The 14,906-nt window shown below is 39.4% G+C and overlaps 1 protein-coding gene across 4 annotated transcripts in view; it reads left to right on the plus strand.

Annotated features, from left to right (window-relative positions):
* Nucleotides 1-14,906, plus strand: part of ARHGAP6 (Rho GTPase activating protein 6) — a 486,446-nt gene that overhangs the window by 283,506 nt on the left and 188,034 nt on the right. Inside the window, exon 1 of one of the 4 annotated variants that reach the window (XM_073799622.1) lies at nucleotides 4,598-4,839. The exons of the other annotated variants lie outside the window; for them this stretch is intronic. Within the exon in view, the coding sequence (XP_073655723.1) occupies nucleotides 4,825-4,839 (15 nt within the window). The 5' untranslated portion in view covers nucleotides 4,598-4,824. Of the gene's footprint in view, nucleotides 1-4,597; nucleotides 4,840-14,906 lie in introns of those variants that run through there. 4 annotated transcript variants of the gene reach the window in all.

The following is a 14,906-nucleotide window of genomic DNA, read 5'->3' on the forward strand; positions in this document are numbered from 1 at the left end:
TGGGACCTCAGAGGTCCTGTATTTGGCCTCTCACCCAAAGCAGGAGTCCTTTTTCTCCATGTTGGGAATGGATGACCAAATGGTTATCTGCATGAACCTCTGAGTGTGACTGAGTCCTCTTCCCCCTAAGTCACTTATCCTTGGGTAAATGTTTTCTTTAGAAAGAGTCTCCTTGGGAAAGGCCCAGGCCTACTCCCTGGAATTCCCATTCAGTCATTTCAAATCTGCTCTGTTGAAAGATAGGCCAGATCTACTACCGAATCCACCTGGTGGCCGCTCACATATTTTATGTCAGCATTTCTCATACCCCACAGTCTCTGCCGCTCCAGACTAAACAGCCTCGATCCCTCTTGTGGACTTCAAAGGTTTATTAAATGATGATATATCCAGAACCTTCCCTTCCCCATCCACACTGCCCCCTTCAGGGCTTGCTGGATGGGTCAGTATCTTTCAAAGGTGTGGCCTCCAGAACAGAGTCTGATACTCCAGGGGTGCTTTGACCTGGGTGGAGTCCCCTGCATTATCATTTTTATCAAGCTGGATTCTAAAGTTCTCTTCATGCTGCCCAAGTTTCCATTACCTCGCTTAGCACTTTTGTCAGACTTCATTTGAGCTTAGTGGACTGTCTAAGAGCTCTACCTCTTCCTCAAATTGCTTCTCTATCTCACATTAATTTTGTTACGATTTAAAAGCAAACCTCTCTAATTTTTTGAATCTTTTGATTTTAGTCTCATTCTAAACTTTTGATCTAATTAAATTATTATATGTAAGTTTAAACTATATTTTAAAACTCTAATTCTCTCTCCTATTGTCTGCTCTTCCTAGCTTAGTGTCACCTACAAATTTGATAAGCATGACTTATACCTTTATGTAAGTTTATGATGAAGATGTTGAGACAGGTGGGACCAAGTGCCTGCCATTGTAGCTTTGCCCTCTTTGTGAATTAGTACCTGATAGTCATAGTTCTTAAGTCTATGTGAATGTATAACCATTTCTGCTACATTTTATATCTGGTAAGTTTCCAGAAAAATTTGTCCATTACTTCACTGAAATTGGTCATTTACCTAAACCTTTTGGGGTCAGGCTCCATGGTAATGGGAGAAAAGTGTGTTGATGGTCTGTGGGGCAAACATATTGAGGCTGATACACTATTGGGGCCTCCCTCTATATAAAAGGACAATATATAACTGTGTTTACCTTTGCGTTTACTGTACCATAGAGCGCATTCCTTTCTTAACTAAAATTCTGTAATTAATAGTCATCATTTCACAAGAAACGATGATGATGGTGGTGGTGGTGGAGGTCCTGATGATAGTGATGGTGGTGGTGGTGGAGGTCCTGATGATAGTGATGGTAGTGGTGGTGGTGATAATGATGGTGATGATGGTTATAATGATAGTGATGATGATGATGATGATGATGGTGATGGTGGAGGTAGTGGTGGCTCTTTCTAGATGCCAGGCTCTATCTTAAACACTTTACAGTTATTATCTTATTTAATCATCACAACAGTCTTGTGGGCTAGGTGTTGTAAACTGACCCTAACCAGTATGGACATTCACCACTATTAGATTCTCTTTGGTAGATAACGGAAGCCACTAAAGAAGTGTGAGATGGTAAAGGTTACCTACCGCTCCAGCATTACCACTATCAGCTTTTATGAAAGACCAAATTCTCCCATATATATAACCATGTATTAGCCAGTCGGCACCACAGATACAACCTGTTTTGTTACCTTGACAACAATAATAAAAACGGTAGGTGCTCTGTCCTTTCAGGTATTCTGAGCATCTCTTTGCATGAGAAGTTTACCTGATGCAGCCACAAAAGACGATTGTCTCATTAGAAATCCTAGGCCCTTCATTGGAGAGGGTGCGCCACTTTATGCGCACACCCTCCTCGATCATGAGGTCAAGGAGGGTGACCAGAAAGTGCTGAAAGGAAGCGGAACAATTGGGGAAGAGGGGCTAGAAATGTGGGGTGAGGGGGCCACTTGCCACATATTCAAACTCATCCTACACTGGGTATGATCAACTATCAAGAAATAGGTGTGGCCCTTGGGACAGCTTAGCCCTGGTTGACACATCTGCCATCCTTTTTTTTTTTTTTTTTTTTTTTTAGTATAGTGTAAGCATTACTGTTGCCTGAGACAGATTGCTTCTGGTCAAACGAGGACACCCCAGCAAATACATCAACACTAAAGACTTCTAAGCACTGGTCAAGATGGGTAAATTCCCTGAAAAGAAGGGGTTTAGTTCTCAGAGTGACTTGAAGTTAGAACTTTTTTCCCCATTATTTTTATTTTAAAATACTTTTGCCTGGGAGAAAGCACTGTGTGGAATTAATACCTTCTTCTGTCTCCACTGCACCGTGCAGGTTAACCTAACTTGGATGGGGAAATTCTTTCTTGACGTCTTTCCAAGTGCCTTAAGAGAACGCTTTTTTTGGGGGGGGCTTACCTCTGTGTATTGATCAGACTGAATAGCCCAAGGAGCTGTGGCTACCCTGGAGGGCATAATTTTGTTGAAATCTGTGCAGTGGTGCAAAGGAGCGTGCTTTTCACAACCGAAGCAGATGTGCATACTTGTAACTTACCTTCAGTTTGGAAGCATGTTAGTTAGTGAGGCAGTAATTTCTATCAATAATTAGCTACCCACAGGTGGATGTGGAACTGAATATGCTTGAACTCATTAATACACTTTGAAGGCATTTTGCAAGTGGGTTAAGATCCACACTATATGAAAAAAAATAGTCTGTATACATATACACAGTATATATACATCAATCTGGGTAAACGGAGTATGTATACATAGTATAAAGTATACATGTGTATTTTTTGAATGAACTTATTTATTTATTTATTTTTGGCTGCGTTAGGTCTTTGTTGCTGTGCGTGGGCTTTCTCTAGTTGTGGCGCACGGGCTTAGTCGCTCCGCGGCATGCGGGATCTTCCCGGACCAGGGATCGAACCTGTGTCCCCTGCATTGGCAGGCGGATTCTTAACCACTGCACCACCAGGGAAGTCCCTACATATGGACTGATACATTGATATTTTATATGCCAACTTGAAATTTTATATGCCAATTCTCAGGCATTTCTTTTAAGAAATAAACCTAAATCTGCTCTTACTTCGTTTCAGATTCTCCATGGGTGCTAGACTGTTTTATCCTTTGGATGGTTAAGTAAGAAAGCTCTAACACCAAAGCTGAAGTGTCGTTTATGGCTCTCCACTGGAGAATTAAGGGAGCTTATTCAGGTGTGCTGAAATCTCTCTTCTGGTCACCTCCCTGGAAGACAAGTCGCTATAGTGAGCTTGGTCCTTGTCTGCCCTTGCCCTTTAATTAACGACCCTGATCAAGTGACTTAAGAAGATACCAGATTTGGAAGACCCTCTGCTCTTTCATATACTACTCTGGTCTCCAGTGGTTCCTGTGCTGTCTTTATGTAAATAATAGAGGCCTTGGCTTCCTTTGCTCCGTAAACTGAGGGTATACAGGATGTACCTGCTTCAGCATAACCATTGCTTCATTTGGACTGGTTAACCCTGTGTGTTTTTAAGGCACGTAGGCTGTGAATATCCTTCGTTTCCTAGCAGATTACAATCAGCTAGTGTAATCATCCAACGTCTCATCTGTTGTCTTGTTAGCTCTGTGTGTGGGGGGGAACTCTTTGAAATTGTAATTCATCAACTTGTACCAAATTCTCTTTGCCATTGGTGAGAGCGGTATCCTTTGCACGAGTAAGTTTCACTCATTTAAGAGGACTACTGTGCAATAGTGAGTTTCTCAGTTGATTTGAGCGTGATGTTACTTAGGTCCCAGGTCTAATCTTGATTACGATTCTTTCACTTTCTGTCCCATGGCTGAGCACCTCCATATGTTGACTGTTTGTCCCCCAGTTATCTTTTGGGCTTGGGAGAGCCAGTTGAGAATATGGATGACCAAGTACAAATCAATCCCCAGAGCAAAAGAACAACATTTAGAGTACAGAGCTCAAGCCTTGATTATGGCTCATCTTTTCCCCAAGAAAAGACAAAGACATTTCTGTATAGATGAAAACATATTTGTATGGCGGAGTGTGTGTACGTGTGCATGTGTGTAATGTGTCTGTATGGACGTGTGTGTGTGTGTGTGTGTGTGTGTGTGTGTGTGTCAGGGAAGGGGTAGATCTGTTGTCATATGAATGATGACAGCAAAAATACCCCTTCGTTACCGTGGAGCAGGTCATGTGCTGAGTGTTTGACCTGCCGCATGTTTATTTGTGCAAGGGTTTACTATAATGATCACCCAGGCATTTCCAGAAGGAGAAGATGAGGAGTGATTTGTCAATGCCTAAGGGTCTCCCAACGTGTGGTCTACAACTGTGTTTGTCAGTGAGTTGTTTGGGCCTCGGCAGGAATTTTCCCACAGAAAGGATGTTCTAACTGGCAGGCTCCCAGGACCGCCTACAAATCCATTTAACCATAACGGAGCTGACGAGCACTGTCAGGGCTGGAGTTGGTTTCCAAATGGGAAGTCAGCCTAGTATTAATAGCACAGTTCCAGCTGCACTTTGGGTCCAGCGGACTTCTGATGGACCGGCCTGGGAACCGAGGCACTCTCTGTAACATTTATAGGAAATGGATTCCTTGGTGAGCATGGTGGGAAGGGAGTACTGTGGTGGCATGAGAATCACGGCTACCCATTTCCCCCTTCTTTGATCACCACCACCGTCCGTGTCCAGCAGGAAGAGACTAAGGTGAACCCTAAGGGAATTCTTCTCCCACCTTCAAGCTGGGGAGAGCCTGCCCTGGTCCTCGTCGGCTCGCTCGGCTTGGCTGTTCCCATGTACAGGATATTTGTAAGTTGGGCGTTTCTCGGTCACCTGTATTTGCTTGTGTGATACAGATGTTTATTTTAACATAGTAGCTGTTTATCCAGGTAAAATTACATTAGAATTGAAGGTTTATTTTTGCTTTAAAAACTTTTTCTTCATTTTGACTAATTTCAGCCCTGATTATGTTCTCGTGCTTCTTTAATGGGTTAAAGGCATTATTTTTATGCAAATGGAAAGGGTGTGTATGGTTGCAGTAAAACATTCCGTTTTCTGGTTGTTATTAGGAGGAAATGAGAGAAGTGGGTGGGGCAGTGTGGCGCGCGCGCACGCGTGCGTGTGTGTGTGTGTGTGTGTGTGTGTGTGTGTGAGATTTGAATTTGACCAAAGTTATGTAATTTGAAAATGACCCAGAGGTGTGTTGTTCAAACCAATATATGCTTTAAGATATCAAAAATTGTGTTTGTACTCAAGAGAGTTCTTTTTCACTAGTGTATTTGGAACTATTTCAGGCCATTTTTTAAAGCAGAAGTTATAGACCTAAATCTTTTAAGGTTTTTCTCCCCTGGGAGCTCTTTGAATATATAAAAAGTTTTTAAGGATTTTTAAAGGCTAGATGGCAGCAAGTGAATTCTTTCCTGCTCATCCTGAGTAAATATCTCTGTGATGTAGGTACGTCATCAAAGTTATCTTATGAGGTGCCTGTGACCCAAAGGGAAAATAATTTGTTTAGTAACTTGATTTTCTTCCTTTTTTATGATTCACACGTTGTCAAATTCATCCTGTTTGGGGCATTGTAAATGTGGGAACTTGCAAATGAGTAACAAATTGACGGTGTAAATCAACTGAAACGTATATGAAACCCTGCCGGCTTCTTCGGAGGTCTCTTGGTGTTTCTGAACCACACTTCTCTTTTCTAGGATTCTGTTTCAAGACACAGTCCTAAATGCAAAAGGAAGATTTCAGCACCCAATTACATTCATCTTTATAATTTTGGGCCCCTTCAGCCCCTCCCAAACATTGGAAAGCTATCTGGAGTTGGAATTGCTGAGACAAGGAAAACTTTTCTTCCAGAGGGTTTTTTAAGGAAAAATTATACTTTAAGGTTATGAGTATAGAATTGCAACACAGACAATTCATAATACTTAATAAGCCTCTCTAGATCAATCTAGATTATCTCTAAAATGTCTGTTTCACCCAGCCCCATAATTACATACTTGGGGAAGTAAAATTGAGTGCACAGTTTTCAGAGTGGCAGATCTATTTGGAATCATTCCAACCCAATTGTTCATTTTGTAGGAAAGGGAACTGGAGACCAGAGGGATCTGGGGACTTGAATAAGGCTGCTGCTAGTGAGGGCAGAGCTGGGAGTGTGATGGCAAGCAACAGTGAGAGTGTCTGTCACCTATTAAAGGCCCTCTATTTCCTATTTACTTACATCTTTTCATTTCACCCTCACAACAGTTTTGCAAGGCATGGATCATATTCCAGTTTTTAAAATGACAAAACTGAAACGTGGGAGGTTCTCTAACTGCGCAAAGTCAATAGGCATTAGGAGGCAGAGCAAGAATTCAAATGCACACCCCCTGATTCTGAAGGTCTGGCGTCTCCTGGCTTGAGCTGTCTTCCACTGTACCAGGTTGGCTCCCAGGCCTCAGTATAGCCTAAAATCCAAGCAGCATTCCTTTGTTATACATGTTTACAGGCATAACTCATCTTATTGTGCCTCATTTTAGCACACTTCACAGATAATGCATTTTTTACAAACTGAAGTTCTGGCAACCCTGCGTCGAGCAAGTCTATCTGCACCATTTTTCCAAAACCATTTGCTCACTTTGTGTCTCTGTGTCGCATTTCGGTAATTCTCACAATATTTCAAACGTTTTCATTATTATTATATTTGTGATGGTGGTCTGTGATCGGTGAGCTTTGATGTTACTACTATGACCTGCTGAAGGCTCAAGTGATGGTTAGCACTTTTTAGCAATATTTTAATAAAGATAGGTACATTTTTAGACATAATGCTATTGCTCACTTAATAGACTGCATTATATAGTGTCAACATAACATTTATATGTCCTGGGAAACCAAAAACTTCGTGTGACTCACTTTATTGCAATATTTGTTTCATTGCGGTGGTCCGGAACCACATCCACAATGTGTCTGAGGTATCCCTGTATAGGGGTTATGTCAAGAGCATCTTTAAGCAACCACTGGGTTACTGAATTCAATGGGTAGTAGTCTGGGGTATTGGGTCTCCTTACCTTAGTTTTTCTGACAAAAATGATTATTCCTCTCCTACTAGATTCAATAATATTCCAAAATTTGTCTTCAATTAATACCTCCTTTTCTTCTTTGGAAAATACATACTTTGAAATGTCTAAGTCCTTTATTTAGATTTAAAGAAGAGGACAGTCCTTTCTCTCATTCAGTGATTCATCTGTTTATTCATTTATTCATTCAATAACTATTTATTGAATGTCTACTATGAGCAGACACTATTCTAGGTTTTGGAGACACTGCTCTGAGCAAAGCAGATGCAGCCCTGCCCTGCTGTTACTTTATCCTACTGTGTCAGGAGATAGCCAGTAAATAGCAGAAGATAAAGTAAGTGAGATGGTGATAAATGTCCTAGAAACAAAAAATAAAGAAATAAAGAAAAAGATCAAGGAAAGGAGACACCCAAAAGATGGGTGGGAGTTATTCAAAAAGGACTTTGCCGCGAGGGTGTATTTGGGGAGTGTTTGTTACTGCATTATTGGTTCAGTAAAAAATGCTGGTAGGTGTCTATTTCTTCAGCAGTTTCCTTTCTAAAACCATGATACTCTAAGCTCCACCTGTGGTGAAATGCTTATCCTAACTCTGTCTCCATCCTTGTGATACATCTTCCCATCTGCCTCTTGTGGAAACTATTGTTATCCCTGTAGTATCCCCCCCCCCCCCACACACAAAAAACAGGGTTAAAATGAGTTGCCCATGAATCTTAGGGGGATATGAATAGAGAACAAGACAAGCATAGTCCCTGGGCTACTCTTCCCAAACATCTAATTTATAGGGAAGGAAACCAAATCTCAAAATGCTGAAACGACTAGCCCAGAATCACACGGCGAGGTGCTCATTATTTCATTTATCCAACAAGTTGTGGATGGAGTTTTTCTGGTGGGTCAGGCTGCTGAGATGGATCCAGGAGAATCAGCAGTACTCACGGGACACGGTCTCTGACCTAGAGGCACATACCGGGACCTCTGTCCCCAACCCAGTGTTCATTCCTGTATACCATGATGGACAATCTTCTCTCTTTTCCAGGGTCTGAGAAGAATGGTGTTCCCATTTATATTAATATTTCCCACTCTGCATTTCTAGTGTGTTATGGGTTAAATGAGACCATATCAGCTGGCCTGGGAACCACAACGACTATGTATGTCGTTTCCATGGGAAAATGCATTTAGACCTTAAACATCCAGCCATCTTTACAAACTTTCAGACTGGGGAGTGTCTGAGTTGGAAAATATGAGCAGAGGTTGTTTAGGGTCCATCGAGGCCACCTCTGGCTGCCCAGCCTCTCAGATACTGACCATCTCCTGGGATAAACAACATCCTCTTCCGTCCTAAAGACAGCATCAAATGAGATACAATGAGTAGTAATAGCTTCCTCAAAATCGTATGGAAAAGACTTTCTTCTCTTCACTATGAAGGCAAACTGATGGTCGTAAATACTCACCTTTAGGGAAAAGCTCTTCAAATGGGAATCTGTGGTTGTGCATACCAGCCATTCTGTAGTTTGTCATGGCTCTCTAAGGCTATGGGGATCTACAAGGGGGTTGTAGCTCATTTGATCTGTGTTTATTCCATCATCTACGTATGGGACTCACATTTCCATACATGGCAGTAGCTAGCATAGTACCACAAATGTGTGTTGAATGGAAAGAAATGTTCTCTTGGCCATTGCCTAGGCTAGCAAGTGCAGTTTTCCCATCTTTCTTCCATAACGTGAATGCCATGGGTGTTTCAGTTCCTGTTTTACATCCCTGTCATCACCTGCTTGATTAGACTGATACTGCTGTAGATAATAATGACTTTGAATTTATATAAGCTTCCTAAGGAAACATGAACTTATATTGAACTGCAGTGGACGCTTCACTAAGGATCAAAGGAATTATGATTATGGTTGCCTTGACAACCATCGTTCTACACTCTGTTTTATTACTTACCGTTTTCCTATTTTGAGGTCATTTTGAGGATATCATTAAGGTTTCATTTTCAGTTTATGAGGCTTCTGGGAATGATACAATTTTATGTAACTACAAAAGTAGCCCCTTTTCTTAAAATTTCCCCGAACATTGGAAAGTCCAGGCATGTGAAATAAACTGAAAATGGGCTATTACTTATGTTGACACATAAATGTCATCTTTACTCTCCATTAAGGTAATTATTTTTAAAGGAATGAAAGAAATTGTTACTTTATATTTCTCTTTAGCATACAAATATGACTTTTTTGTTTCTTTCAAAAGGGAAAATTCTTGCTCAGTAAACTTCCATAAGTGTTTTTACCAATAATGCAGTTATTAAACTGAAAATAGCTATATGAGAAAAATAAGTTACTCTGGGAAAGGGCCAGTTTGAGAGACGGTCAAACAGTGATATTTCAACAACACGTTAATAATTAATAATCAACACATCCTCTGTTAAGATTTTTGGTAGACCACATCAGTTTTTTAAAAGAGGAAACTTGGTAATTAATACTTTAATCTTTATAATTGGTTTATTGGTATTAAAAGAAAAATATAGTATAAATATACATTATCACACGACTACAATATAAACAATCATTGTAAAACATTTTATTTTGTCCAATAACTTATTTTTTAACCATTAAAAGTAATCTTTTATTTTTTTAATTTAATTTTATTAATTTTTTTATACAGCAGGTTCTTATTAGTTATCCATTTTATACATATTAGTGTATATATGTCAATCCCAATCGCCCAATGCATCACAGCACCACCACCCCCCTCCGCCTGTTTCCCCCATTGGTGTCCATACGTTTGTTCTCTACATCTGTGTCTCAATTTCTGCCCTGCAAACTGGTTCATCTGTACCATTTTTCTAGGTTCCACAATACGCGTTAATATACGATATTGGTTTTTCTCTTTCTGACTTACTTCACTCTGTATGACAGTCTCTAGATTCATCCACATCTCTACAAATGACCCAATTTCGTTCCTTTTTATGGCTGAGTAATATTCCATTGTATATATGTACCACATCTTTATCCGTTCGTCGGTTGATGGGCATCTAGTTTGCTTCCAGGACCTGACTCTTGTAAAGAGTGCTGCAGTGAACATTGGGGTGCATGTGTCTTTTTGAATTATGGTTTTCTCTGGGTATATGCCCAGTAGTGGGATTGCTGGGTCATATGGTAGTTCTACTTTTAGTTGTTTAAGGAACCTCCATACTGTTCTCCATAGTGGCTGTATCAATTTACATTCCCATCAACAGCGCAAGAGGGTTCCCTTTTCTCCACACCCTCTCCAGCATTTGTTGTCTGTAGACTTTCTGATGATGGCCATTCTGACTGGTGTGAGATGATATCTCATTGTAGTTTTGATTTGCATTTCTCTAATAATTAGTGATGTTAGGCATCTTTTCATGTGCCTCTTGGCCATCTGTATGTCTTCTTTGGAGAAATGTCTATTTAGGTCTTCTGCCCATTTTTGGATTGGGTTGTTTGTTTTTTTAATATTGAGCTGCATGAGCTGTTTATATATTTTGGAGATTAATCCTTTGTCTGTTGATTCGTTTGCAAATATTTTCTCCCATTCTGAGAGTTGTCTTTTCATCTTGTTTGTAGTTTCCTTTGCTTTGCAAAAGCGTTTAAGTTTCAGTAGGTCCCATTTGTTTATTTCTCTTTTTATTTCCATTACTCTAGGAGGTGGATCAAAAAAATACCTTGCTGTGATTTATGTCAAAGAGTGTTCTTCCTATGTTTTCCTCTAAGAGTTTTATAGTGTCCAGTCTTACATTTAGGCCTCTAATCCATTTTGAGTTTATTTTTGTGTATGGTGTTAGGGAGCGTTCTAATTTCATTCTTTTACATGTCGCTGTCCAGTTTTCCCAGCACCACTTATTGAAGAGACTGTCTTTTCTCCATTGTATATCCTTGCCTCCTTTGTCATAGATTAGTTAACCATAGGTGCGTGGGTTTATCTCTGGGCTTTCTGTCCTGTTCCATTGATCTATATCTCTGTTTTTGTGCCAGTACCGTATTGTCTTGATTACTGTAGCTTTGTAGTATAGTCTGAAGTCAGGGAGTCTGATTCCTCCAGCTCTGTTTTCTTCCCTCAAGACTGCTTTGACTATTCGGGGTCTTTTGTGTCTCCATACATATTTTAAGATTTTTTCTTCTAGTTCTGTAAAAAATGCCATTGGAAATTTGATAGGGATTACATTGAATCTGTAGATTGCTTTGGGTACTACAGTCATTTTCACAATATTGATTCTTCCAACCCAAGAACATGGTATATCTCTCCATCTGTTGGTATCATCTTTAATTTCTTTCAGCAGTGTCTTATAGTTTTCTGCATACAGGTCTTTTGTCTCCCTGGGTAGGTTTATTCCTAGGTATTTTATTCTTTTTGCTGCAAGTGGTAAATGGGAGTGTTTCCTTAATTTCTCTTTCAGATTTTTCATCATTAGTGTATAGGAATGCAGGAGATTTCTGTGCATTAATTTTGTGTCCTGCAACTTTACCAAATTCATTGATTAGCTCTAGTAGCTTTCTGGTGGCATCTTTAGGATTCTGTATATATAGTATCATGTCATCTGCATACAGTGACAGCTTTACTTCTTCTTTTCCGATGTGGATTCCTTTTATTTCTTTTTCTTCTCTGATTGCCGTGGCTAGGACTTCCAAAACTATGTTGAATAATAGTGGTGAGAGCGGACATCCTTGTCTTGTTCCTGATCTTAGAGGAAATGCTTTCACTTTTTCACTGTTGAGAATGATGTTTGCTGTGGGTTTTTTGTATATGGCCTTTATTATGTTGAGGCAGGTTCCCTCTATGCCCACTTTCTGGAGAGCTTTTATCATAAATCGGTGTTGAATTTTGTCAAAAGCTTTATCTGCATCTATTGAGATGATCATATGGTTTTTATTCTTCAATTTGTTAATATGATGTATCACATTGATTGATTTGCGTATACTGAAGAATCCTTGCATCCCTGGGATAAATCCCACTTGATCATGGTGTATGTTCCTTTTAATGTGTTGTTGGATTCTGTTTGCTAGTATTTTGTTGAGGATTTTTGCGTCTATATTCATCAGTGATATGGGTCTGTAATTTTCTTTTTTTGTAGTATCTTTGTCTGGTTTTGGTATCAGGGTGATGGTGGCCTCATAGAATGAGTTTGGGAGTGTTCCTTCCTCTGCAATTTTTTGGAAGAGTTTGAGAAGGATGGGTGTTAGCTCTTCTCTAAATGTTTGATAGAATTCACCTGTGAAGCCAATTGGTCCTGGACTTTTGTTTGTTGGAAGATTTTTAATCACAGTTTCAATTTCATTACTTGTGATTGGTCTGTTCATATTTTCTGTTTCCTCCTGGTTCAGTCTTGGAAGCTTATACCTTTCTAAGAATGTGTCCATTTCTTCCAGGTTGTCCATTTTATTGTCATAGAGTTGCTTGTAGTAGTCTCTTACGATGCTTTGTATTTCTGCGGTGTCTGTTGTAACTTCTCCTTTTCCATTTCTAATTCTATTGATTTGAGTCCTCTCCCTCTTTTTCTTGATGAGTCTGGCTAATGGTTTATCAATATTGTTTATCTTCTCAAAGAACCAGCTTTTAGTTTTATTGATCTTTGCTATTGTTTTCTTTGTTTCTATTTCATTTATTTCTGCTCTGATCTTTATGATTTCTTTCCTCCTACTAACTTTGAGTTTTGTTTGTTTTTCTTTCTCTAGTTTCTTTAGGTGTAAGGTTAGATTGTGTATTTGAGATTTTTCTTGTTTCATGACGTAGGACTGTATTGCTATAAACTTCCCTGTTAGAACTGCTTTTGCTGCATCCCATAGGTTTTGGATCGTCATGTTTTCATTGTCATTTGTCTCTAGGTATTTTCTGATTTCCTCTTTGAGTTCTTCAGTGATCTCTTGGTTATTTAGTAATGTATTGTTTAGCCTCCATGTGTTTGTGTTATTTTACATTTTTTTCCCTGTAATGGATTTCTGATCTCATAGCATTGTGGTCAGGAAAGATGCTTGATATGATTTCAATTTTCTTCAATTCACTGAGGCTTGATTTGTGACCCAAGATGTGATCTATCCTGGAGAATGTTCTGTGCGCACTTGAGAAGAAAGTGGAATCTGCTGTTTTTGGTTGGAGTGTCCTATAAATATCAATTAAATCTATCTGGTCTATTGTGTCATTTAAAGCTTGTGTTTCTTTAGTAATTTTCTGTTTGGATGATCTGTCCATTGGTGTAAGTGGGGTGTTAAATGGTTGTGTTACTGTCGATTTCCCCTTTTACGGCTGTTAGCATTTGCCTTATGTATTGAGGTGCTCCTATGTTGGGTGCATATATATTTATAATTGTTATATCTTCTTCTTGGATCGATCCGTTGATCATTATGTAGTGTCCTTCTTTGTCTCTTGTAATAGTCTTTATTTTAAAGTCTATTTTGTCTGATATGAGAATTGCTACTCCAGCTTTCTTTTGGTTTCCATTTGCATGGAATATCTTTTTCCATCCCCTCACTTTCAGTCTGTATGTGTCCCTAGGTCTGAAGTAGGTCTCTTGTAGACAGCATATATATGGGTCTTGTTTTTGTGTCTATTCAGGAAGCCTGTGTCTTTTGGTTGGAGCATTCAATCCATTCACGTTTAAGCTAATTATTGATATGTATGTTCCTGTTACCATTTTCTTAATTGTTTGGTGTTCGTTTTGGTAGGTCCTTTTCTTCTCTTGTGTTTCCCACTTAGAGAACTTCCTTTAGCATTTGTTGTAGAGCTGGTTTGGTGGTGCTGAATTCTCTTAGCTTTTGCTTGTCTGTAAAGCTTTTGATTTCTCCATCAAATCTGAAAGAAATCCTTGCTGGGTAGAGTAATCTTGGTTGTAGGTTCTTCCATTTCATCACTTTAAATATGTCATGCCACTCCCTTCTGGCTTGCAGAGTTTCTGCTGAGAAATCAGCTGGTTAACCTTATGGGAGTTCCCTTGTATGTTATTTGTCATTTTTCCCTTGCTGCTTTCAATAATTTTTCTTTGTCTTAATTTTTGCCAATTTGATTACTGTGTGTCTCTGCGTGTTTCTCCTTGGGTTTATCCTGTATGGGACTCTCTGCGCTTCCTGGACTTGGGTGGCTATTTCCTTTCCCATGTTAGGGAATTTTTCAACTATAATCTCTTTGAATATTTTCTCGGGTCCTTCCTCTCTCTCTTCTCCTTCTGGGACCCCTATCATGTGAATGTTGTTGTGTTTAATGTTGTCCCAGAGGTCTCTTAGGCTGTCTGCATTTCTTTTCATTCTTTTTTCTTTATTCTGTTCCACAGCAGTGAATTCCACCATTCTGTCTTCCAGGTCACTTCTCTGTTCTTCTGCCTCAGTTATTCTGCTATTGATTCCTTCTAGTGTAGTTTTCATTTCAGTTATTGTATTGTTCATCTGTGTTTGTTTGTTCTTTAATTCTTCTAGGTCTTTGTTAAACATTTCTTGCATCTTCTCGATCTTTGCCTCCATTCTTTATCCGAGGTCCTGGATTTTCTTCACTATCATTATTCTGAATTCTTTTTCTGGAAGGTTGCCTATCTCCACTTCATTTAGTTGTTTTTCTGGGGTTTTATCTTGTTCCTTCATCTGGTACATAGCCCTCTGCCTTTTCATCTTGTCTATATTTCTGTGAATGTGGTTTTTTCCCACAGGCTGCAGGATTGTAGTTCTTCTTGCTTCTGCTGTCTGCCCTCTCCAATTACTTATTTTTATCTATAGGAAAATGTTATATGTTTACACTCTAAGACAGGAGGTATGAAAGTTTTTTGCAAAGGGTCAGATGGTAAATATGTTAGGCTTTGAGGCTACACAGGTTTTGTTGCAACTACTC

This window comes from Tursiops truncatus, chromosome X, assembly GCF_011762595.2.
Source record: "Tursiops truncatus isolate mTurTru1 chromosome X, mTurTru1.mat.Y, whole genome shotgun sequence".
Taxonomy (NCBI): Eukaryota; Metazoa; Chordata; class Mammalia; order Artiodactyla; family Delphinidae; genus Tursiops; species Tursiops truncatus.